At 43.2% G+C, this 26,934-nt stretch overlaps 1 protein-coding gene and 1 non-coding gene across 5 annotated transcripts; one reads left to right on the top strand and one right to left on the bottom strand.

The window, feature by feature from the left end:
• Positions 1–7,449: 7,449 nt before the first annotated feature.
• On the bottom strand, positions 7,450–7,655 carry LOC111590519 (U2 spliceosomal RNA). Its single transcript, XR_004855699.1, has one exon. It is a non-coding gene; the product is annotated as a U2 spliceosomal RNA (small nuclear RNA).
• A 2,361-nt stretch (positions 7,656–10,016) lies between these two features.
• On the top strand, positions 10,017–14,773 carry LOC100278658 (uncharacterized). 4 transcript variants are annotated; one of them, NM_001151861.2, is made up of 11 exons: positions 10,017–10,167; positions 11,279–11,378; positions 11,707–12,043; positions 12,130–12,213; positions 12,343–12,822; positions 12,921–13,053; positions 13,126–13,288; positions 13,366–13,494; positions 13,618–13,812; positions 13,891–14,013; positions 14,329–14,773. In NM_001151861.2, exons 3-11 carry the CDS (start codon positions 11,785–11,787, stop codon positions 14,440–14,442), a joined length of 1,680 nt encoding a protein of 559 aa, NP_001145333.2. In that variant the 5' UTR covers positions 10,017–10,167; positions 11,279–11,378; positions 11,707–11,784; the 3' UTR covers positions 14,443–14,773. The 4 variants fall into 4 exon arrangements, with proteins under 4 accessions (NP_001145333.2, XP_035821826.1, NP_001394465.1 ...); XM_035965933.1 differs by lacking the exon at positions 10,017–10,167 and adding an exon at positions 10,510–10,684 and having other exon boundaries at positions 14,329–14,705; NM_001407536.1 differs by lacking the exon at positions 10,017–10,167 and adding an exon at positions 10,581–10,719.
• The last annotated feature ends 12,161 nt before the right edge of the window (positions 14,774–26,934 follow it).

Below are 26,934 nucleotides of genomic sequence, written 5' to 3' on the forward strand. Positions count from 1 at the left end.
TGATGGCGATGGTGGTGGTGAAGAGAAGTCCCCGGCGATGGCAGCAACTTTTTCATCATTCTCTTCTTCACTTGAAGAAGACCCACTTGATGATTCGATGTCGGTTAGCCAGTCGCCAACAATATATGCCTTTCCATTATTCTTCTTGTGAAACCTCTTTTGCTTTCCATCTTTCCTCTTGAAGAATTTCTTTTCCTTCTTTTCATCATCGCTGTCATCTTCTTTCTTGCCCTTGAACTTGTTCTTCTTGGGCTTGTTGCATTGATGAGCAAGATGACCAAGCTCACCACAGTTGTAGCAGTCCATCTCAGAAATGGGCTTTCTTTTGTTGGAAAAGAACTTCTTCTTTCTTGAATCAAATTTGATGCCTTCTCTATTTAGCTTCTTCAACATCTTGGTGGTCTTCCTTACCATCAAGGCAATGTTTGCATCAAGGTCATCATCACTTGAGGATTCTTCCTCAACTTGTATTTTTGCTTTTCCTTTTCTTTCATGATTTGCTTTGAGAGCCAAATCTTTTCTTTTGGAAGATGATTCTTCTTTGTCGTTGATGTGCATGTACATTTCATGGGCATTGATCTTTCCCAAAATTTGTGTGGGTGTGGTAACTGAAAGATCCATTTGATGTAGCACAGTGACAATGTGTCCATATTTGTCTATTGGGAGGACACTGAGAATCTTCCTCACAACATCCGGTTGTGAGATTTGAGTAAGCCCCAATCCATTGACTTCTTCTACAAGAATATTAAGTCGTGAGTACATAGCATTTGCATTTTCATTCGTAAGCATTTCAAAAGAATTTAACTTTCGCATGGCTATGTGATATCTTTCCTCACATTCACTTCTAGTTCCTTCATGTAGAGCACAAATGTCCATCCACAAATCATGAGCATTTTTATGATTCCTTACTCTATTGAACACATCTTTGCAAAGTCCTCTAAAAAGGGTGTTTTTGGCCTTAGCATTCCATTTCTCATAATTGAACTCATCACCTACAAGATTTGTGGGATCTCTAGGTTCGGGGAACCCTTGTGTAGCGGCTTTATAGACACCAATGTCTATAGCCTCTAAGTATGCTTCCATACGAATTTTCCAATAAGGAAAATCGTCACCATCAAAAATGGGAGGAGGTCCATCCCCACCGGACATCGTAACTCTAGCGGTTAAGCTAATCTATGAGCAACAAGGCTTTGATACCAATTGAAAGGATCACGATGCCCAAGAGGGGGGGGGTGAATTGGGCTTTTCTAAAAATCAACACTAATTAAAACCTAAGCAAGAGCTAAACAAGAGCCCAACTTCACCCCAACAACTAGCACTAAGAATATAATACTAGAAATGTAACAAAGCTAAGATAATACTTCAAATACTTGCTAAACAAATACACAATGTAAAGTGCTTGAATTAAGTGCGGAATGTAAAGCAAAGTTTAGAAGACTCCTCCAATTTTTCCCGAGGTATCGAAGAGTCGGCACTCTCCACTAGTCCTCGTTGGAGCACCCGCGCAAGGGTATCGCTCCCCCTTGGTCCTCGCAAGAACCAAGTGCTCACTACGAGATGATCCTTTGCCACTCCGGCGCGGTGGATCCCTCGAGACCGCTTACAAACTTGAGTCGGGTCACCAACAAGATCTTCACGGTGATCACCGAGCTCCCAACGCCACCAAGCCGTCTAGGTGATGCCGATCACCAAGAGTAACAAGCCGTAGACTTTCGCTTGACCAAGAGAAGCCTAATGCAAGTGGTGTGTGCTCTAGGTGGCTCTCACTAGCGCTAATGAGGAACAAGCGCGGATTATGATTCTCTAATCTCCTCACTAGGCTTTTGGTGCTTGCAATGCTCTACCAAGGTGCTGGAATAAATGTGGAGTGCAAGACATTGAATATGGTGGGTGGAGGGGGTATAAATAGCCCTCACCCACCAACTAGCCGTTACAGGCAATTTACTGCGTGATGGCGCACCGGACAGTCCGGTGCGCCACCGGTGCGCCAACGGTCACTTCCAACGGCTAGTTCTGACAGAGAGCCGTTGGACTCATGGCGCACCGGACAGTGAACAGTCCACTGTCCGGTGCACACCGGACAGTCCGGTGCGGTGTCCGGTGTGCCACTAAAATTCATCTCCGAAGGCTGCGCTCTCGGGTTTCTGCGAAGGGGAGGACTCTGCCGTGGACCAGCCTGGCCCCACCTGGCAGAGGGTGCACCGGACAGTCCGGTGCACACCGGACAGTCCGGTGCCCCTAAGCCAGAAACACTAAGTCTTGATTTTCAGCTGATTTTCAAATCGGTTTTCGTTCTAACTTGTGTGTGAGTTCTAGAGTGACACCTAGCACTGTATATGAGTGAGATTGTGCACCAATACTACACTAGAACTCTCTTGGTCAAACTACTCATCGACAACCCCTCTTTATAGTACGGCTAAAAGAGAATAAAAGACCTAACTAAATCGCGAGTGTCCACATCTCCTTGACACTCGGACTCCGTAGACCTTCACCTTTTGTTCCGTCGTTCTAGCCGTCGCTTCGAGTTCTTATCTCCGGGATTGTTTTCACGGTTGTAGTACTTTTACCTGTCATGCGACCTAACTTACCATTTGTCTCTGCAAAACACACGTTAGTCACATATAATATTACGTTGTCATTAATCACTAAAACCAACCAGGGGCCTAGATGCTTTCACACCGTCCCGTTGTCGCTTCTAATTTTCTTGATCCTTAAGCCGAACTCATTTTGAGCCCGTCTCAAGAATCCCTTTAATGTCTCTTGGGTATGAGATTTTTCCTGCAAAAAGAACACCCAAGTGAAGCGAGAATAATCATCCACAATAACTAGACAGTACTTACTCCCGCCGATGCTTATGTAAGCTATCGGGCCAAATAGGTCCATGTGTAGGAGCTCCAGTGGCCTGTCAGTCGTCATGATGTTCTTGTGTGGACGATGAACACCAACTTGCTTCCCTGCTTGGCACGCGCTACAAATCCTGTATTTCTCAAAATGAACATTTGTTAATCCTAAAATGTGCTCTCCCTTTAGAAGCCTATGAAGATTCTTCATTCCAACATGGGCTAGTCGGCGGTGCCAGAGCCAACCCATATTAGTCTTAGCAATTAAGCAAGTGTCGAGTTCATCTCTATCAAAATCTACCAAGTATAGCTGACCCTCTAACACTCCCTTAAATGCTATTGAATCATCACTTTTTCTAAAGACAGTGACACCTACATCAGTAAAAAGACAGTTGTAGCCCATTTGACATAATTGCGAAACGGAAAGCAAATTGTAGTCTAAAGAATCTACAAGAAAAACATTGGAAATAGAATGGTCAGGTGAAATAGCAATTTTACCCAAACCTTTGACCAAACCTTGGTTTCCATCCCCGAATGTGATAGCTCGTTAGGGATCTTGGTTTTTCTCATAGGAGGAGAACATTTTCTTCTCCCCTGTCATGTGGTTTGTGCACCCGCTATCGATGATCCAACTTGAGCCCCCGAATGCATAAACCTACAAAACAAGTTTAGTTCTTGGTTTTAGGTACCCAAACTGTTTTGGGTCCTTTGGCATTAGAAACAAGAACTTTGGGTACCCAAACACAAGTTTTTGATCCCTTGTATTTGCCCCCAACAAACTTGGCAACTACCTTGCCGGATTTGTTAGTTAAGACATAAGAGGCATCAAAAGTTTTAAATGAAATGCTATGGTCATTTGATGCACTAGGAGTTTTCTTCTTAGGCAACTTAGTACGGGTTGGTTGCCTAGAACTAGATGTCTCACCCTTATACATAAAAGCATGGTTAGGGCCAGAGTGAGACTTCCTAGAATGAATTTTCCTAATTTTGCTCTCGGGATAACCGGCAGGGTACAAAATATAACCCTCGTTATCCTGAGGCATGGGAGCCTTGCCTTTAACAAAGTTGGACAATTTCTAAGGAGGGGCATTAAGTTTGACATTGCCTCCCTGTTGGAAGCCAATGCCATCCTTAATGCCAGGGCGTCTCCCATTATAAAGCATACTACGAGCAAACTTAAATTTTTCATTTTCTAGTTCATGCTCGACAATTTTAGCATCTATATGATCATTTTGTTGTTTAATCATGGAAAGGTGATCATGTATAGCATTAACATCAACATCTCTACATCTAGTGCAAATAGTGACATGCTCAGTGGTAGATGTAGAGGGTTTGCAAGAATTAAGTTCAACAATCTTAGCACGCAATATATCATTTTTATCTCTAAGATCGGAAATTGTAATATTGCAAACATCTAGTTCTTTAGCCTTAGCAAGCAATTTTTCATTCTCAATCCTAAGGCTAGCAAGAGAAATGTTTAATTCTTCAATCTTAGCAAGTAAATCATCATTATCATTTCTAAGATTCGGAATTGAAACATCACAAGTATTTAAATCAACCTTAGCAATTAAATTTGCATTCTCATTTCTAAGGTTGTTAATAGTCTCATGGCAAGTGCTTAGCTCACTAGATAATTTTTCACATTTTTCTACTTCTAGAGCATAAGCATTTTTAACCTTAACATGCTTTTTGTTTTCTTTAATAAGGAAGTCTTCTTGGGTGTCCAAGAGATCATCCTTCTCATGAATAGCACTAATCAATTCATTTAATTTTTCCTTTTGTTGCATGTTTAGGTTGGCAAAAAGAATGCGCAAGTTATCCTCCTCATTACTAGCATTATCCTCATCACTAGAGGTTTCATATTTGGTGGAGGATCTTGATTTTACCTTCTTCCTTTTGCCGTCCTTTGCCATGAGGCACTTGTGGCCGACGTTGGGGAAGAGAAGTCCCTTGGTGACAACGATGTTTGCAGCGTCCTCGTCGGAGTCCCATTCCCGGCAAACATGGGCATCGCCGCCCTTCTTCTTGTAGTACTTCTTTTTCTTTCTTCTCCCCTTTTTGTCGTTGCCCCTGTCACTGTCACTAGAAATAGGACATTTTGCTATAAAGTGACTGGGCTTACCACACTTGTAGCAAACTTTCTTGGAGCGGGGCTTGTAATCTTCCCCCTCCTTTGCTTGAGGATTTGACGGAAGCTCTTGATGATGAGCGCCATCTCCTCGTTGTCGAGCTTGGAGGCGTCGATGGGTGTTCAACTTGGAGTAGATTCCTCCTTCTTTTCTTCCGTCGCCTTGAATGCGACCGGTTGTGCTTCGGACGTGGAGGGGCCGTCAAGCTCGTTGATCTTCTTTGAGCCTTTGATCATCAATTCAAAGCTCACAAAATTCCCGATTACTTCCTCGGGAGTCATTAGTGTATATCTAGGATTGCCACAAATTAATTGAACTTGAGTAGGGTTAAGAAAAACAAGTGATCTAAGAATAACCTTAACCATTTCGTGGTCATCCCATTTCTTACTCCCGAGGTTGCGCACTTGGTTCACCAAGGTTTTGAGCCGGTTGTACATGTCTTGTGGCTCCTCCCCTTGGCGAAGTCGGAAGCGATCGAGCTCCCCCTCGATCGTTTCCCGCTTGGTGATTTTGGTCACCTCGTCTCCTTCGTGCGCGGTTTTTAGCGTGTCCCAAATCTCCTTGGCACCTTTCAACCCTTGCACTTTATTATACTCCTCTTGACTTAGAGAGGCGAGGAGTATAGTTGAGGCTTGGGAGTTGAAGTGTTGGATTTGGGCCACTTCGTCCTCATCATAATCTTCATCCCCTACAGATGGTACCTGTACACCAAACTCAACAACATCCCATATACTTTTGTGGAGTGAGGTTAGATGAAATCGCATCAAATCACTCCACCTAGCATAATCTTCACCATCAAACGTTGGTGGTTTGCCTAATGGGACGGAAAGTAAAGGCGTATGTTTAGGAATGCGAGGATAGCGTAGGGGGGTCTTACTAAACTTCTTGCGCTCATGGCGCTTAGAAGTAATGGATGGCGCGTCGGAGCCGGAGCTGGAAGGTGATGAAGTATCGGTCTCGTAATAGACCACCTTCCTCATCTTCTTTTTCTTGTCGCCACTCCGATGCGACTTGTGGGAAGAGGATTTCTTCTCCTTCCCCTTCCCCTTGTTGCGGGACTCTTCCGATGAAGCCTTCCCGTGGCTTGTAGTGGGCTTGTTGCCGGTCTCCATCTCCTTCTTGGCGTGATCTCCCGACATCACTTCGAGCGGTTAGGCTCTAATGAAGCACCGGGCTCCGATACCAATTGAAAGTCGCCTAGAGGGGGGTGAATAGGGCGAATCTGAAATTTACAAACTTAATCACAACTACAAGTCGGGTTAGCGTTAGAAATATAATCGAGTCCGAGAGAGAGGGTGCAAAACAAATCGCAAGCGAATAAAGAGTGTGACACGCGGATTTGTTTTACCGAGGTTTGGTTCTCGCAAACCTACTCCCCGTTGAGGTGGTCACAAAGACCGGGTCTCTTTCAACCCTTTCCCTCTCTCAAACGGTCCCTCGGACCGAGTGAGCTTCTTCTTCTCAATCAAACGGGAACAAACTTCCCCGCAAGGACCACCACACAATTGGTGTCTCTTGCCTCGGTTACAATTGAGTTGTTCGCAAGAAAGAATGAAGGAAAGAAGCAATCCAAGCGCAAGAGCTCAAAAGAACACAACAAATCTCTCTCACTAATCACTAATGCTTTGAGTGGAATTGGGAGAGGATTTGATCACTTGGGTGTGTCTAGAATTGAATGCTAGAGCTCTTGTAAGTAGTTGGAAGGTGGAAAAACTTGGATGCCAATGAATGTGGGTGGTTGGGGTATTTATAGCCCCAACCACCACAAAGTGGCCGTTGGAAGTGGGCTGTCGTATGGCGCACTGGACAGTCCGGTGCGCCAGCCACGTCAGCAGACCGTTGGGTTCGACCATTGGAGCTCTGTCTTGTGGGCCTGCCTGGCTGTCCGATGGCGCACCGGACAAGTCCTGTAGACTGTCCGGTGTGCCACCCGCGCGTGCTCTGCTCCTCTGCGCGTGCAGGCGCGCATTAAATGCATTGTAGTCGACCGTTGCGCGCGAAGTAGCCGTTGCTCCGCTGTCACACAGGACAGTCCGGTGTGCACCGGACACTGTCCGATGACTCACCGGACAGTCCGATGAATTATAGCGGAGCAGATTCCCGAAGCTGGCGAGTTCAGAGTTGCTCTTCCTTGGAGCACCGGACACTGTCCGGTGGGGCACCGGACAGTCCGGTGAATTATAGCGAAGCGCCTCTGAGAATTCCCGAAGGTGTTGAGTTCAGCTTGAAGTCCCCTGGTGCACCGGACACTGTCCGGTGGTGCACCGGACAGTCCGGTGCGCCAGACCAGGGCACACTTCGGTTATCCCTTTGCTCTCTTTGTTGAACCCTTTTCTTGGTCTTTTTATTGGCTTATTATGAACCTTTGGCACCTGTAGAACTTATAGATTAGAGCAAACTAGTTAGTCCAATTATTTGTGTTGGACAATTCAATCACCAAAATCAATTAGGAAAAGGTGTAAGCCTATTTCCCTTTCAGGGTGAGCTAGACCCTACCAGTAGTGGTTGTAGTGTAATGATTGAGTGACATGTAAGGACTAAGTAAGCCAGTGTAGTTGATCCTCACCATAAAAACTACATATAAAATAAATGTAACATCAAAGTGAACATATACTCCACGTACCATATATTAAACTGATAAAAACAACTATTAGATTTTATCTTAGCCAAAGGCCAAGAAATGTATGCCTTGAAAAGGCGTTCGACCACCCTTTTTATAGTTCGCCCAGTCGCTCATCCCTCATTCAGCTAGCAGGGCAAGACTAATTTAAAGAGTTGCGCTATGTGCGACTTCCTGTCATGTTGTCGTGTTGGGTTTGGATGGTTTCTCACGGCCCATCTGTAGGGTAACGGGCCATTGATAGGTGATTCTTTAGCTAGAGGGGTGATATTATGTGGGTGCGCTGCGCTGCATGCGATTTTGTGTGTCATGTTGGGCTTAGTTGGTTTATCACGGTCCATCTAGGGCGTAACAACCCTTTTGTAGGTGAGAAGCAGGGTAGAGTAATTGACTTATGTGCTTCACGTGTGACGTACGACACATGAAACTCATGCTTTAAAGAAATATAGATAATGTACAGTAGACACATCCGAAGCTATTGTGCAGTGCTTGACATCATCCCTGTGGATACGCCTAAACTATAACATACTTGAACATTATAAATTACACAAAGAAGCTCTTAGAGAGATGGTTTGGAAACTATTTGTGATGTTTTTCAGAACCGCCAATGCTATGGACCAGTAAAAATAATTATGTTTATAGACGGATAAATGAGAACCTCTAGTAGAAATCGATTTCCAATGGCGATTTAGTTACGACAACTGCCTTCCATGAAACATAAACGATATTTTAAAAATAACAAAAAAATATATTCATAGGGGGGCCTCGCTCACCTAAGAGGAAGTCGCAAGTCACAGTATTTTGTGCAATAATTTGGTGCGCTACACAGCCACTAGAATTGTACCCTTGACCTCAGCGTTGCACGTTACCCTCCTCTACCATTCCACCCATCACTTACTCCATGTCTAGATTGCAGTTTTGTTGCCCACATATTATAAACAACTGAATGTAAATTGATTATTTGAGGCCGTAAACGAATTTAAACAAAAAAGTTGTCAATACAAATTTGAATAACTTTTGAAGTTCTACAACTTTGATTTCGGTAGTTTTTCCATTCAAGGTCGTTTGCAAAATTTGCATTTTAAATTTGAAAAATTTATATGCAATTTTTGAGAGCCGACATGATTTTAATTAAAAAAGTTGTTAACTACAAAGTTTCATAACTTTTAGAGATCTACAACTTTTTTATGGGTTTTCATACGAGGTCATTTGAGAAACTCCTATAGAAACCGTTTTCTACATGCGGTTCCTTAAGAAATCCGCTAATAGAAATCGTGTATTTTTACAGGCGGGTTTCTTAAAAACCGCCTATACAAATACGATTTTTACAGGCGGTTTTTTAAAGAACCATCTGTAAATATTAGGCCACGCCATAGGCATAGAGTTATTTCAAGCATTTCACTTGGTTTTAATTCGTATCGGCTTCTACTGCTTCTACAATGTTTTGTCTTTATGGATTACATTTACAGCAATCCGAACAACCAGTTTTAATTCGAAGCGAACAACTTACTATTTATCAAAGAGAAGATGGTTATGAGATTTAGTTGATATCCGACTGTGTAATCTTCTTCATCTCGGTATTTATCAATCCACCAAATATAGAAAATATAGAGTACTACACATTTACGGTCTAACCCTCTATAAATCTCTTGTGTTAGTAGTTAGACAGTAACCAAGATCATCGTGGCTCCGTCTGTGCTTCTCGCTCTATCTTGGTCCTGGTGTCTTTAGGCGATGACACATTACTAGGACTGTACTAATGTTTCCTTGCTCAAAGCATTCGTATCTGAGTACTGGTATAGTAGTATCTGTTCATATATCTACGTAGTCAGGACACTGTATGCAATACTGAAAAGCCTGTGCACCTCAACCAATGCCCATTTCTATGGCAATCCACACCTGCATACGTTCTCTGGATTCAATTCACAGCTATAAAAGTTGCCTGCAATTTCACAGAGTTTATGCAACAGTTCATATTGATGGTGGATTGTAGCATCCGCTGTTCCCAGCTCTTCCTCCCCCACCAAACTTTGGCCAAATTCATAACCAACCAATTTATGTCAGCAGAAAACAATTTAAAACCATGCAAACCAAGCCTACCCCACACACTGACACACAAGTCACAAAAAGCACGGAAAGGTGCCAAAAGGGAACTTTTTTATTGACGATAAGAAAGAAAGAAGTATGAAAATAAAAAGTAAAAAATCAACTTCAATCAAATATACTGTAGAAAAAAGTTAATGAAACGTTAAAAAAAAGAAGCAACAGAGGCAGGAGGAGAGAGAAAGGCTGCAACCTTGTACTGTAGCCACCTCCATCTTCCCCTCTCCTTCAGTCCCGTCCGCTGTCCCTCTTTTCCACCTTTCCCTCCCTCCCCTGAACCTTCTCAATCTCCCCTCCCCACGTGGAGTATATCACCCATACGCAGACGCCACACGCGCAAGCACATGAACCACCACCATCCCGGCGGCTCCCACTTGCTCTTGCTCCCCTTCCTCTCCTCGCTCTGATCCTCCTCCAGTGCACTGCTCCGTTCCGGCGACCTCGCTGCCGGCCCGGCGCTCCCCGGGGCAGGCGGGTAATGCTTCGTCTCCGTTGTGTGCCTGTCAGCCTGTGTGACGGTTACCTTACCTTGGTTTCATCTGTGCGGAAAAAATCGGAGCCTTCTAACTGTTCTTCGCCGGGAGCGACAGCGACCGGCGAGTTTGTGGCCGGGAATGGGAAGGTTTTTGTTTCTGGGAAGTTCTGAGTGGATCTTTGCTGCTTTTGGCAGGAAAGGGAACGGCTTTATTTGTTGGTCGCGGCGTGTCGGTTTGGCGCGGTTTGAGAGTTCTTTTGGTTCCTTGTTTTTGTTCTTGTTTCTCTGGACGAAACCGGCTTACCGGCAAGCCAAGCTTGGCTTAGCCTTACTGGTACAGACACCTGGAGTTTACCTGTCGAGGCTGGGATTTTTTTTGGCATAAATATGTGTGTTTTCGTAGGCTCCTGCAATGCCGAACAGTTAGTATTTGGGCGATTCAAGGCGGAGAGTGCCTCCGCCTTTGGGATCAGGCTGGGATTCCGATGCGATTCGTAGATGTTCCTATGCTGCTCAGGTGTCCCCCTCTGATCAATCGTGTCAGTTCTTCGGGTACGGAAGAAAAATTTTCGCATAAATTTGTTGCGTTTCGTCTTTGCTTCTTTCAGCTGCCATCCGTGGGGTTTGTGGGGACGTGAGTCCAAGTCTTTCCGATTCTTGTTGGGCCGATTCGTTTTTTTTTCTTCGTTTTCAAACGTCTATTTCTTTTTTCCCTTTTGACAATAACTTCTATATTTTGAAATGTTCTTGGTTGTTGGTTATGATGAAGATTAAGATCCAGGTCTTGTGCTAGTGTCAGACCCTCTACCCATTTTGGGTTCTGTGTTCTTCGCCTCTTGAATGGTTAAACAACTTGTGTTAGTGGCCATTAAGTCAACTTGTTGAGCTGAAGAGTTCAAGGGAGCAATTAAAACCTTGCGGAATCTTTGTATTTATTTATAGTTTTTTTTTAAAATCTGGAGTGCTAGTTGTTTCTGAACACCTACAAAAAGTACTTCCATTCTTATATTTTAGATTCCGTTTTTAGCTGTATGTTGCGCGAAGCAGTTGTCTATATTATGAGCATACATGTGCGATTTGTAATGGTCAAAAAAATGGATTTTGATTGCAGGCTGTCATAGGGAGTGGCCTGCGTGTATGGTGATTGGTAGCCTGGCAGGCCACCAATAATATCTTCTCTCCTGGGCTTATTTGCCTCCATTTGTCATCAGGTAGTTTGGGTTCCAAGTCTTCATATTATTTCTGGCTTCTTTCTTCAGATTTTAGAGATCTATGCATTTTGTTCTGTTGTTACATTTCCTTTCGTTATACATCGATTTTCTATATAAATGCATGTAATGATTTTCTGGGTTCCTTAAAGTGTCGTCAAGCTGTGGATTCGGTACTCTGAACATCTTCAGTACCATTCCTACTTCAGTATAGGTGCTGTTAGAGTGATACAGAAAGCATAAAATTGATTCCTTTTGGTTTCTTACTTCATTCATGAAAGCATTGCAGTTAGGGCATAATTAATCTCTGGCTGGCTTTTCTGGTGTGCAGCTTCTTGAAATCCACAGTCTGGTCAAATGCTGTGAAGAAAATTCCTCTAGTGCTGAATAAGTTCAGCATAGAACCACTATGGGCGCCTGTGTATCTTCAAGCAAAAAGCGGAGATCGCAAAGGTCATGCTGTATATACAGGCGCTACCGTGGCAAGGTTTTAACCAATACACCTATAGTACGCGTCGGTGAAGTGGAGAACCTTGCTTCTTCTGGAGCAGCAGTCCATTTAGGGACTTCTGCAGCTGCTCGACGGAGATCCGATGGCTCAAACGTTACGTTCCACCTCACACAATTGCAGTGGCGTCACAGTGAGCTGGACACAGAGAATGGAAATGGTAATTGGAAACTTTTTGTTCCATGCATATGCTGTAGTAATGCAAGGCCTCACATTAAAAATTCAGTATTTTCCTTGTTGGTCCAGTTGTGTGCCAAGAAGAAGCGTGGTTCGACTCTGTCAGTATCTTGGGATCTGACTCAGATGAAGACTTCAGCAGTGTCAATGGAGGTTTGTATTGCTTTTCAGCAGTTTTGATTGTTGCTAAAAGTACAGAGTTCACGCACAATGTTCATACATTTTTTTTGTTGAAAGGCAGGAAGGGACATTTATATTCAGTCTTGATCTTTTTTCTTGCAGACTTCCCTGCTATGTCAAATTCAACAGGTACACAATTGATGCAGTGCGAAGATGCTTCATCTATCGCTGACGCCATCCAGAAGTTTGAATTGATTTTTGATGGTTCTAGTGTTGCTCAAGCTGTTGGGCAGTACCTGAAAAGAGATGCAAATAAAATAGAAGCAGAGAGGCCTAGAGTTGCAAGCCCCGAAGCTTGTGATGTCTCTAGTGGAAAGGTTGAGGATGCTAAGACACGAAATGAGGGTATAAAAAAAGTTAGAAGAGGCGAGGATGCATGTAATACCTTGAAGTCTTTCAAAGATGGAGAGAAGCCTCATGAAAGCATCTTCAAAAGTTTGACACCAGTGTGCACACCTCGTCATGCTAACAAGGTCCAACCATTGGCAGTAGCAAGTCCACGGGGCCAAAAGAAGAAATCAGCTGTTGTCAGGCTTTCTTTCAAGAGGCAGTCTTTCGATGGAGAACAAACTACTGAAATATGTAGGTTTCGCTCAGATACGTTCACCTTTCGTTTTCAGTGAATGATGATGGCAGCCAGGACTGACATCCTGATTGCCTTTAAATTTATATAAGTGCAGGTTCCTCTAGAAGGTACTTGATCCGCCCACGAGCTGGATTATTGGTTCCACAAGCTGGTGAGAAAATTTCTGAAGGTTGTTGGTCTGTGCTTGAGCCTTCGGCATTCAAGCTGCGAGGGGAAAGTTTTTTCAAGTAAGAGTTGCCCCACAAATGAATGTAATGTCTCATGAACTTCAATTTGTACTAATTTATAGTTGCTCACAGGGACAAAAAGAAGTCTCCTGCCCCAGCTTGTTCTCCATACACTTCATTTGGTGTGGACATATTCATGTCCCCTAGGAAAATTCACCACATTGCCCAGCATATTGAGCTTCCATCTGTAAAGCCAAATGATAAAATTCCTTCGCTACTTATCGTAAATATTCAGGTATGATCACCAGATTTCCTGCCTTGAGAATTTACATGTCATTGATTCCAGTGGTTACAAATACTTGTTCCACGCAGATGCCTACATATCCTGCTGCTATGTTCCTTGGTGATAGTGACGGTGAAGGGATTAATCTGGTGCTATATTTCAAACTGAACGATAACTTTGAGAAAGAAATTTCTCCCCAGTTTCATGACAGCATCAAGGTAAACTTCACTGTTCGATGGCATCTCTTTTCACAAGTTGTTTTGGATTGAAGTCTCTTTTCACAAATTGCTGATGCCTACTAATTAATCCATTCCTGTCTTGGTTTGTTTGTTTGTTTTCAGAGACTTGTAAGCGACGAAACGGAGAAGGTCAAGGGTTTCCCATTGGACTCAACAGTCCCTTTCAGAGAAAGATTGAAGATATTGGCAGGGTTAGTTAACCCAGATGACATGAACCTGAGTTCTGCGGAGAGGAAGCTTGTTCAGGCTTACAATGAAAAGCCAGTCCTCTCAAGGCCTCAGCACAACTTTTATGTGGTGAGTTGCTTTGTTTGGTAGGATCTACTTTTCCTCTCTTTCATCTTGACCCTTGCATGACATTGGGGTATGTTGCAGGGATCAAATTACTTGGAGATCGACCTTGATGTACACCGCTTTAGCTTCATCTCGAGGAAAGGGCTCGAAGCATTCCGAGAAAGATTGAAACATGGGATGATTGATCTCGGTCTAACCATACAGGTAGGTTGATGGTTCTTTCTGCCTTCTTTATTAATCTTTGTGACACAAAAGAAATGCCATTTGCTAGTTCAATATCAGCCTGAAAGTTGTTAAGAATATCTGAAGATAAAACTGACCTAGAGAAGCTTGGGCTGCTGAATCTTACTTTGGATCATCAGGAAATGTAATATGAACCTTCAAACTGTTACCAGTTGCCTAGTCAATATTCTTTCATGCACAGTAATACATGTAATGTACACAGCTTTTCGTCATCCTGTTAGGTTACAGATTCAGACTAGTTTCTTGATAAGCTGAACATGCTGACCATTGACACAGGCCCAGAAGCAGGAGGAACTTCCAGAGCATGTACTGTGCTGTGTAAGGCTAAACAAAATTGATTTTGTCGATAATGGGCAAATACCAACACTACTGCCATGTGACGATGACTAAAAAGTTCGGCCAGCAGCCTAGCAACAAATTAACTGAAACTGATGTTTCGGCCAAGAACATGAGCATGTGCTCACAAGTCCATTCCCCGAAGAATTGTGAGATGAACTGAAGTGGGGATCTGCGTGTATAGTCATGGTTTTTTTTTTCTTTCGTATTCTGGTGTTGCGAATCAAATTCTGTTGGAACTTGGAAGTTGATTTGCGAGTCCGGAATTGAACATGCCGGCAAGACGTCTTATCCATGTTCTATTTTTTTCTTTTGAAGGAGTATTATTAATTACTCTGCTTATAAGAAAGCATATAAGAGGTACAACAGAACGGGATAACAAAGGATAAAAGCACTAAGCTCATACAGACACCAGCACTCCCTTCCAGACTCCATACAACAAACCAGCAACCAAGCACAAGCTCGCCCTCAGATAACCCCGATGTCAGACACCTCTCCTAATGCCGGATGGGAATTACACAGCCAGTTCTTCAGGGACCTGATCCAACACCTTGCCTTCTCCTGATCCTTTTTCTCGAGGAAAGAATTCCATTTCTGCAGAAAAGATATGGCGTTATACAAGATCTCATGTGGGCTCTTAGGAAACCACTTCTTGATCGCCATACTATTCTGATTATACCACATGGCCCAAATCAGTCTTGTAAACATGAAAAGAAAAAGGTTTTGGTCCCCCTTAGCCTGAAGGACTACCCAGTTCCAAAAAAATATTCCATCGATATGGAGGGGGGTCCAGACCAAAGACAAGGTATATGCAACCCCACACGTATTTGGCTAGAATACAGTGGGAAAAAATGTGCTCAACGGTTTTATTTTCTCGACAAAGGGCGCAAGAGCCGCCTCCTTTCCAACCCCTTTTTTCATCTCCATCGCAACTTGGATTTTCCTATTATAAAGTTGCCAGAGGAAGATCGTAATTTTCAAAGGTACCCTGCACTTCCAGATTATACCATGCACTACCATAATTTGGTTCTTTGCCGAGTGCTAAATATTTTGCCGAGTGTTTTTTTGGCACTCGGCAAAAAAGATCTTTGCCGAGTGCCACGTAAAAAACCTCGGTAAAAGAAAACACTCGGCGAAGAAACTCTTTGTCGAGTGTCAAATTTTTGACACTCGACAAAGAGTTTCTTTGCCGAGTGTTTTTTTTGACACTCGGCAAAGAGCTCTTTACCGAGTGTCAAAAATACAACACTTGGCAAAGAGCTCTTTGGCAAGTGCTTTGTCTCCACTAGGCAAAGATATTTTAAAAATCACATTTTAAAGCAGTAAATTAATTCAAATGAAAAAGTTTCCAACTACAAATTTGTATAACTCATCATGATGTATAATTTATATATTGAACATTTCTTCATATGGCAAAATAAAAATAAATTTGTTCATAAAACCTATATCTCTCGTAGTTTATGAAACTACGAAAGAGATGTATAGAATTTGTGCATATTGTTAGAACCATCATGTGGGATGAACAAATGACCAAACAACCAAAATAAACTTTGTAGATCTTGAGAAATTGTAGAAGTTTGTAGTTGACAACTTTTTCATTTGAAGTCATATTGTCAACGAAAACTACGTCTAAATTTAAAAAATTTAAAATTTGAATTTTGAAAACGACCTCGAAACAAAAAACCACCAACATGAAAGTTGTAGGTATTGAAGGGTTATGAAACTTTGTAGTTGACAATGTTTTGGTTTGAAATCATCTTGTCATGCAAAACTATGTTTGAATTTTGAAATTTGAATTTTTCAAACTACTTCGGATGGAAAAACCACCAAAATAAAAGGTTTAGGTCTTGAAATGTAATGAAACTTTGTAATTGACAACTTTTTGATTTGAAATCATCTTATCATTGAAAAATTCGTGTGAAGTTTTCAAATTTAAAATTCAAATTTTGTAAACGACCTAGGATGTAGAAACTATTAAAATAAAACTTGTAGATCTTAAAATGTTATGCAACTTTATAGTTGGTCACATTTTCAAATGAACTCATTTAGTGCCTTAAATAATCAAATTATTCTCGGTTTGTTATAGTACATAGGGAATGAAAACGTAATATAGACAATTGATGTAGTAGTGTAGTGGTATAAGAGGGTATGCGAGAGAGAGGTTGCGAGTTTGAATCTCACCATTCACAAAACATATAAATTTGATTCAAAGTAATAGTGAAAAATGATAGGACAATGGGTAAGGTAATAAATAGGTAGGGTTGAAGAGTTGTTCTTATAATTTTAAAAAATGTTTTGCTGTTTTTTGATTTTTTATTCGATTCTTAATTTGCCGAGTGTTTTTCTTTACCGATAAAATATTTGCCGAGTGTTACACTCGGCAAAGGCTTTACCGAGTGTAAAATAGCCTTTGCCGACACTCGGCAAAGAACGCGATTCCGGTAGTGATGAATGTTTTTAGTGATTACCTCATCGGTTCTAAATCTTTAATGAGATTTTGTGGTGAATTGATAAGACTTATATAGAGCCCACGATACAGAGTCTCCTCCTTTGAAGCGCTCCAATCCTTTGGGACTCAAATGTGATACAATTACTAGTCCCAGGAGGCTAGTAAACACATTTATACAAAAGATGATTTCAGATCTGCTTCAAACGAGACTAACCTATAAAGGTGGCGAACAACTTTAAGAGTTGGTCCACAATTTGGGACATATCATCAGAGTGGGGCTGAAGTAGCCCGATATACGCAGTGAAGCAAATCAGCGGTCCAACAGCCACAGGCAAGGTTGGGAACAGTCGTAACTCTTACCCGATCTCCTTTTTCTGAAAAACCACAAATAAGCAAGGTGAGTACAAACGTACTCAGCAGCCCACCTTCACCCGTGGAATGGGGAAATCAGATATAATGCATGGAATATATGGAGATCAAGATATTTTGCAAAAGCAACAATATTTTATGCACGGTTGTTTTGAAAAAACATTTTGTATTTTGCAAAGCGCATCCTCTCCAAAAGGAGCAGGAAGTTTTTATGTATAGAACAAAATCCCTTGGACTAAGCCATCCAGATATCTCAGCAGTTTCCCACTGGTTTTCATTTTCAAAAACAGCTACTGGACTTCCCGTCCACCATAGCTCACGGCTCTACCGCCGGACCTTTTAAAAACCATTTTTCTCAAATGCACCCTTTTTTGAAAACAAAACATTAATTGCCATACCATACCAGACTCGTCCATTCCTGTGGACACGGACTATTCGAATAGGTTTTCAAACTCTGCGTAGAGGTGTACACTTTACCCACTAGTCCAGTTTCTGCGATCTCACCGTCGTGAGACCCGAATGCCGAATCTCTTTCTTTCCTCGCACGTCCTAACCTTAACGATTATAACGGAAGGATTCAGGCCACCGCCATGTCCAAACCGGACAAAACATTCCCCCTCCTTATCCTCCCGGTGCTCCCCAGCCTTCATAACCCTGGGGTTGGACCGTACGAGTTCAGATTGAGTGACTGCCCACACAGTCTCGAGTGGTTGTACTTATCATGAGTACAGGTAGTGAAGGATGACAAACCGGTCCGTATGTGAGGGGACAATCCTTCTGCTCATATCTAAACCAGCTGAGCCATCATCTTAGGCCCTCCCCTAAACCAGGGATTCCCTGATCATCCCTACTCAAAGGTGATAAGGGTGAAAACCCTTCATCATACACATTTTGAAAAGCATTTTCTTTTGAAAACTCACACCTTTCCTCAAATAATTTGTAACAAATATATCAGGGATTGATTGTGGCAAGCAGCTGGGTGGCTATAATAACTTGTCTCAAAATCATATCATGCATAAAATAACAGGCTGAGGGTTGTGGTTGAAAAATCATAGGTAATTTATGCATCGAAGGGATCCAGTGAGCTTGCCGTGCTTATCCGGCGAAGGGGGAAGAGGAGCTCGCGGAACTGGCTTCTAGCTCCATTGCCTGGCGTAGACTTGCAGATCTAGCCTCTACGAGACGGCACAAACGCTCCGATAACTATGCAACATGAACAAGCAAACATACAAACCAACAAGTATACCAACAAATATTTAGTATAGTGGTCAGAATAGAGATATATGGATGGGTAGAGTCTTGAGTAGAATCTGTGTCATGTGGTGTTGAGATACTGCTGGTGGTGGAGCGAAGGTGCTTACCAGGAGGGTGGACTGGAGACGAAGCGACACTATGCGTGTAGCCGGCAGAGCGGAGTAACTGGGTGGGTGGGATGTTTGCCTTGGCTGAGGGTGTCGAGTGTGTGTGGAGAGGGAGAGGGTAGCTGGGTGTATTGATAGCTGGGTGTATGTGGTGTAGCACAGTGAAGTTCACTGTTGGTGAGAATAGTGACGATTGAATCGTCTGACTTAATATGAACAGGAGAGTTATAGGCAGAATATGGGACAAGAGTATTTTGAGAGTTTTCTGGAATATGAACCATGCTTAAGGGATGACATGGTTGGATAGGGAATAATTTGACAAGAATTTTAGAAACAAGAATGACTGAAATCTGAGTTTGGATGGAGGAGTTTTGGATTTTATAATCATAGGGAGAAAAAGAAAAGGAAAGGAATATTCTTGGAATATTCTAGAATTTGAATATTTAGAGATATTTGGAAAATCAAAAATACAAATGTATTTTTGAGCGGGGTGCGAGGAATTATTTTTGGGCTTTTCTTGGGCAGAGGTTTATGTTGGTGAAAACTGTTCCTACCTACTGTGTCACATCAGACAGCAGTGAGGCGAGACCCAAATAGCTGGAATGCTGTGATATTCTGGTCCGAGTGGGCTGTGGTATCTTGGGCTAGGTTTTTATAGGATTGAAGACGTATCCATACAAACATGGTTTGCCTTTCTTTTTGGAAGTCTGGCTTGAAAGAATCCCAAAGTTAAGCGTGCTCAACTTGGAGAAATCTAGGATGAGTGACCAGATGGGAAGTTCCCTACTGGAATGAAAATCACAGTCACCGGAGTTCGTATGACTGGAATATGGGTCTGTCTGGTCTTAGGTGCACTGGACATCATGATGGATGAATAGTTGAATTTCGGGGTGGTCGGATGATCGATAAATAGTAACGATGAATAGTAATGGTGAATAGTGATGGTGAATAGTCGTATGAACGAACGATGAACTGTGAATAGTGATGATGAATGAACGATGAATAGGAACTAACGATGAACGATCGAACGAACGAACGATCGGAATTTCGGCAGCATAACGACAGGAAAAAGATTATTTGGACGAACGGACGAACGATCGAACGAACGGACGAACGAACCATGAACGATCGCACGAACGATCGAACGATCGGACGAACGAACGAACAAGCTAAGAACAGGGGGACGAACGATCGAAGAACGACCGAACGATCCTTGTGCTATTGTGTGCTTGTGTGGGAGGTGGAGTGGGAGTGGGCGTGTGGGTGTGGGGGGAGAGGGAGTTGCCATGAAATGGCTTGGGGTGGGATGAGAGGAGGCCCTTGACCCTCTATTTATAGCCATGGTGGGGGGATTAGGGGGAGGGATGAGAGGATTAGTGGGAGGATGAGAGGATTAGTGGGAGATTAGCATGAATTTGTCTTATATGAGTGTAATTAGCTTGTAGAGCTCACCATATGACACCGGAGGCATACGTATACGTATGGGCATGAGGAAAGTTATGAAAAAAATATTTGTAGGGACTTCAAAAATGATTCTGAAGGTATTTCTCAGGAAGAAAATACTTGGAGATATATCGGTGTAATATTTGGGCAGTATTTCTGAAAGAGTTTGAGGGTGATCACTGGGGAAATATTTGTAGGATATTTTGAGGAGGATTTTAGAGAGAACATAGACCACTATATTTTACTTGTTGATATCAACTTGTAAACAAACATTTTGAAACAAAATTTGAAATTCATTTTGAATTTAGAGCGAGTTTAAGAATATTTTAGAATTTGAATTTTTGGGATGCTACAAATCTACCCCACTTAAAAGGAATCTCGTCCTCGAGACTCGGCTTAGAAGGGTTATGGGTATAGCTTTACTTCAGCTACATATCTTCACTTTGTAGACTCTTCTAGGAGATAGAGCTTCAACAAAATCTGACCTTTGAGGGGCATCTGGTTGCTGATTGCAAACGCTGATTCTGGCTACTCAAAGAATCATCTTCAGGCTTCTAGGTTTCGCTTGGCAGCTAGCTTATTGAAGAAGCATCGATGCCGACACGCAAACCTTCCTCTTGCGAACTTCCACATGGATTTCTTCTTTGATTGGTCTTCTAGTGCTTCATCAACAAAACATGGGTGACCACTTCTCATCCAGAAACTTATAATCTTCGATGATCTGGTCCTCCACAACCTTGCTACAGGCCTTCTTCTTTTTCTCCATAGCAGGAACCTTACTGGAACACTACCCCACTTAAAAAGAATGAGGGTAGAACTCTTGAATCTTGGGGATTTGAACTCCTTGAAGTACCTTATAACAAGGGTGTTATGGGGCCTTCTTCTGCTGTTGCTGCTTGAGCCGGCTGCGGAGAAATGACTGACACAGGGTTGATTCTGGGACAATCTTCTTCTCATCTTCTCTTCACTATCTTCTTTTCACTATATTTTTTCCTTTGCTCACTGACCCTTTCTTTCTCTTTGCTCTTCCCACTGGAGGATTTTATCAAAGAGTATTACCATCATACAGAGGAGGAAACCGAAGACTATGAACCATGTGCAACAGTCTTCAACCCAAGAATCACCAAGCATTGTGATCTTAGGGGCAAGGGAGTGGCAAATGGAGTTGCTTGCGATTTGGCAGAGGGGATTTATCTGGAGTGTGCTTTGCTTTGAGAGAGATGGGAGTTGAGGGAGCTGGTGGGGGGGGGGGGGAGTTTATAGGCGAGCGGGGGTGCTCGGGGGGGGGGGGGGTGTGGAGTGGTAGTGATGGAGCAGGTGACACGAGGCAGCAAGTGCGACAAGGGGAAGGGGGCCTGTTGCCGGCGACGATGGCGGTGGGTGCGCTGCAAAAGGGGGGCGTGGGTGGCGGTAGTGCGCATGGAGGCGGGCACGCGTGCGAGGGGCACGTGTGAGTGGTGGGGTCAATGACCCTGATGTTTGTGGTCTCTGGTTCCAAGAATCTTTGCCTCTCTGTATGGTAATAACTCCTTCTGTCCTCTTTCCTGGCCAGTTTGACTCAGGGGTTGTGCTTTGATTCTCGTGGTCGGCCCTTTTGACTGAGCGGCTGGATAGGTTTCTTCTGTAGCTTATTCCAGGCTTCAAGGGTAAGCTTCTCGGTATCTTCTTGGGTAAGGCACTTTTCTCTTTAGATGGGTTAAGATGCGAATGGAAGCATAAGGTGAGGATTAGCTCTAATTTGTGATTTATGTTTTTAGAGAAAACCTTTTTAAGAAAAACAAAAAGAAAACACACAAGCTCAGCAATGATAAGCACAAACAAATCAAATGTTTTGAATAAGGGAAGAATAGAGTTTTTTTCCAAAGCACGGAACTCAGATTCGAGGGCTAAGCATAACGACTATTGCTTGGCTCCTGAATTGAGAACTATACTAAATGCAACTTATGAGCACTAACGTTAAAGCATCACATATGCACTCAAAAGGGGAGAAAACATCAAGGGAAATTCATTTTGAAATGCCATAGGGGGCCACACAATTAGAGTTTTGCAAAACACGAGTCTACACGATTACCTATCATACATGCAGGGCTCTAGCCAAAGTGAAGAAAAACTTCACTACCCAATGCATGCAGAGGACTAGGCATAACTAACTTCAGACCAGACAACTTCTCTTCTGGGAAGGCTGGCACACAACTTCAATCTGAGACATCTCCTGGATGGGTCAAGAGGGAGCTGATGTTGATGACTTCTTCTGGAAGCGACTGAGATGGCAAGACAGGGTCGAACTCTTCTTCAAGCTAGACTGGCTCTTGTAGCTCCTCAGAGGGCGGCGGTGCTGGTGGGGTGCTTGCGGCTTCTTCTTTGACCTCAAGGGATGGTGCTAGAATCTTCTTCATGGTGAGGGGCTCAAACAACTCTGGCAGGGGATCTTGGGAGGACTCGGGGTGCTCTTGCTTATTCATAGCCTGAGGGAAGACTAGAATTCCTTCCAAGACTATGGCTCCTTCCGGGAGTTCCCAAGCCTTCTTTTCTCCTCTGGTAGAGACCGGGTGACCTTCAAGAATCTGGGGATCTTCAGCTTTCATGGGTTGAACTGGGTTGGATGAAGCGGGTTCTTGGATCCGCAGGGCTCTACGTTGGTTATGGGTTACCAAGTAGGCCTCCATCAACTTCTGGACGTGCTCATCCTTGGCTTGCTTCAGGGCTTCAACAACAATGGCTTCACGACTTTCCAAGGCAGCTACACGAGCTTGAGCTGAGGTGAGATCCACATGGATCTTACGGTTGAGCTTCTCTGCATCTTCTGCTCGGGCAATCATCTGACGGTGGTGCCGAGCCAAGAAATCATACTGTGCATCTAGGGTGAGCAGGTATGCAGTGAGGTACACGACTGTGGGGTCATCCTCAAGCAGCAGCTACACTTCCAATGCACGTATCCTGGCCATCTGTAATACTCAAAAGTGTAATAAAGAAAATAGAGATAATCTCAATGGTTTGTGGCCTCTACTAATTATTGCATGTGTTCAACACTAGTTAAAAGTGGATGAATAGAACAACGAACACATAATTAATCTGTGCATCATGCTGAGTTTTTATTTGATTGTGCATTTGTGCTTAATAAAATAAATGTATCATCAATAGCATATCAATGGATCCATAGAATTCAAAGTCTAACTTGGAAATAAAACCATGAAAATAGAGGGGAGAAAGGAATTTTATCCAATAAATAAAAGTATAATTTAATAACTTCATCGCAGTAGGTATGATCAAACTAAATAATTATTCAGTGTACAAAAGTGCCACAAAGTTTGAATTTAAATTGAAGTTTGAATTTGGAATTCAAAATAAGACAAAGTAGGAAAAATAGAAACATAAAAAGAAAAAGAAAGGGAAAGGAAGCCTACCTGGGCTGACTTACCGCAATTCAGCCCACCAGCAGAAGATCACCGCGCGGCCCAGCTCTTTCGCGCCCGCTCGCGCGTGCTGCTGACAAATTGGTCCCGCGCGTCATCCGCTGTTTTGCACCCACGTTGAACCGGCCCCTCACTGCGCCCGGGGACCCACTGTCAGACTCGTCTTCAAACGCAGTAAACCTCGGGCTAACTCGCGCCGCGGACTCCGTCCTCCGCACCCGCCGGCCGGATTTACCGGTTCCGCACTGCGAATTCTGTTGGGACCTCGGCCTATATGGGGGGGGGGGGAAGGATAGAGGAGGTCCGGCTACGCCGCAGAAACACCACCGCGCTTCTCTTGTGTACCACTCCCAGCCGCCTACAGTGAAGCCGCCGCGGGTTCATCAGGGCGTCAGGGCCACGGGGGAAAGCTGAGGATTGGGTCGGGAGTCGTCTGGTGACGCGGTAGTGCGGTTCGTCGGCGTGCTAGGAGGGATCGGACGGCGTGGCAACACGGATTCCTCGCCGGAGGTTTTGTCGCCGCAAGAAGCCGCCCTTCGTCGCGTCCGGGTTTGGTCATTCTTCAATACTCGGTGAGATAACCAAACCTAGCTTCGCAATTACCTCTATTTCGGTTTGCGCCTATCGGATCGAGATATCGGAGCAGGATTCAGATAGTTGAGTGGCCGACGTTGATCTCCGCCGTGGGTTTTTGGACAGCGCCGCCGTTCTAGTCGCTGGGAGAAGGAAGAAGGTTTGGTGACCGTTGGTTTAGTAGTGAACGGCTGTGATTAGTCCGCGCGTACCCTTTCACCAAGTTTCGATCTGGTTCGTCGATCTAGATCGGACGGACAGAGATAGATCTAGAATAATAAAACCCTCACCGTTTGATTCGGATCCAATGGACGCAATTCCGTACCGGTTCGCAGGAATAATGATTTAATCTGGGCGCTCAGTGTCTAATCCAGCGGCTCAGGTTCACCGATACCCCTTCGGCCCTAGAACTTTGCATAAAAGCCCCTGCGTTTAGTCGAATTAGAACCCACCGTCCAGTGGGAAGTTTTCTGAGTCTAGAGTAATCTTGCGCCAGAGCCCCTGGACTTTTCAGGAATTGAGGTCCAGTCCAGTACCGAGTTAAATTGATTAAATGAATTGGAAATTGGATTTTTAATATGAAAATAAACCCTAGAACTTCAATAATTCATAGAAAATGCATATGAACTCCAAATTACTTCATTCCAGTCCCTAAAATTTTGTAATTTTATTATCTATCACTTAGTGTCTCTGTTTTATCATGACAACAGTAAGAAATTTAATTTCCCACTTAATCCTATTTCAACCACATAAAACCTTTAGAAATTCATATCTTAAAATCTATAACTCCAAAAATTATGATTTCTGTTCCTAGGATTTTATTTTAATGAGTAGATTATTACTGTGTATTTTGTTTATATGTTTGGTGTAATGTTAATTTCTCTATATACATTGTGCTTGTTTGTATTGTGGCGAGTAGAAGAGCCCGTGACCGAGGATCCTGGTGAGCAGCAGGTTGAAGTAGCTGAGCAGGAGCTCATTGAAGGCAAGTTGTGCCCTTGACCACTTTTTACCCAATAATGTTCTTTAATGTCACTTATCCATGCATAGGCTAATTTTGATGGGACCCGATAGGTCACCCTAGATTGTTAATCTCATTACCTTGTTTACCCCTGAATCACTTGGGTAGTTTGCTATTGCTTTATATGGTTTTGGGATAATCATTTATTACCTCTATGTTCCAATTCTTTTTGTTATTCTATTTATGTTCATGATGAGATCATTAATGTTAATTGGAACATAGAGCTTAACTTGAGAACCACGTGCCACCACAAGGGTTTAATGGGACGCCCTTGGCTGACTAATTAGGAAAGCTAGTGGAAGACTACCTTACCCGAAAGGGGCAAGGGCAGTAGGGGAGTGGTCAGTGTAGGGAGGTCCTTGGTTGATTTTGCTGCGATGGCGGTCAGGCAAGAACCCTGCATTGGAGCCTCCTATAAACTGTAGCGGGTTTTCAGAAGCTAGTGGAACTTTGTAAAGGCCTCGTAGTGTTGCCCTGCCGCGCTTCCTAGGTAGAGGTGTATGGGAGTCGCGACCCCTTGGCAGATGGGTAACATGACTTGTGGGTAAAGGGTACAACCTCTGCAGAGTGTAAAAACTGGTATACTAGCCGAGCTCACGGTCATGAGCAGCTCAGGACTCTCTGATGATTAAATTATGGAACTTAAATTCAATTTTGTCATTTGCATTGCATGGGTTTATTATTAATTTGTTCTATTACTTTACTTAAGGTTTGGTATTTACTTACATATAGTAATTGCTAATAAAATTTTGACCAACATTAAAAGCAATGCTCAGCTTTAACCATTCTCTTTGATAAGCCTTACACTCCATGAGCTCCCACCTTTGATGAGTTCATGTCACATTATTCCCCACGACTTGTTGAGCGATGAACGTATGTGAGCTCACTCTTGCTGTCTCACACCCCCACAGGAGAAGAGCAGGTGGTTCAGGAGGAGCCACAAGGCGAGGAGTTTGATCTGATCTAGGTGGCGTTTCTCAGTTGACATTGGCGCCGACGATCCTTAGTTCGTTTTATGTTTATTCTTTTATTTTGTAATAAGTCTTCCGCTATGTAATAAATACTCTGATTATTGTGACATTTATCTCTATACACTCTGTTATTATATATGTTGTCTTCTTGGCGCATGTATGAGATGCACCTGGCTTTGTTCCTTAAAGTCGGGTGTGACAGAAGTGGTATCAGAGGAAATGTTGACTGTAGGACGAAACCTAGATAGAAATGGACAGACCCTTTCCTACTTACCTTACTCTGACTCATTCTATACTCATCTCATCTTGATCTTGTCTCACCTTTTGCTGTTCTACTCTGATCATTCTTACCTCCTCTATTCTAAGACAAGATGGATTTCACACCTTGGAATCCTACCACTATGGTCTTTTAAGAGATAGAGAACCCAAGACAAAATTTAAAACTATTTTCTTTATTTAAAAAAATGATTGGTTGATTGTGCTGATGATAAATGCCTGATTTGCTTCTTTGATTGATTGAATTATTATAGATGGACATCTTAGCATGTACCACCATAAGGTATTGAATTAGATATGGTAGGGAAGATATTAATCTGCTTAGCTAATAAAATCCCCCAAAGTAACCTGATTTGTAAATACCTGCCTTGTCTACTATTCTCTTACCATATGTATCTAACTCAGATGGTCAATACCAGGCGGGGTGGTGGAATTGATTTACCTCCCAATCGACACACTCGGAGGATATTTAGACAACCCTAGCCACAACCAGTAGAGATGGATCCTCCACCACCGCCTCCACCAGCAGGAGTTGACCCACTGGTTGCAGCTCAGATGAGGATGATGCAACAGATGGCGGACACTATGGCAGATATGCATGCTCAGATGCAGCAGGAACGCCAGGAGATGCGCCAAGAGCGGGAGGATATACGTCGAGAGCTGCGCCAAG

This window comes from Zea mays, chromosome 1 (assembly GCF_902167145.1).
Source record: "Zea mays cultivar B73 chromosome 1, Zm-B73-REFERENCE-NAM-5.0, whole genome shotgun sequence".
Classification (NCBI taxonomy): Eukaryota; Viridiplantae; Streptophyta; class Magnoliopsida; order Poales; family Poaceae; genus Zea; species Zea mays.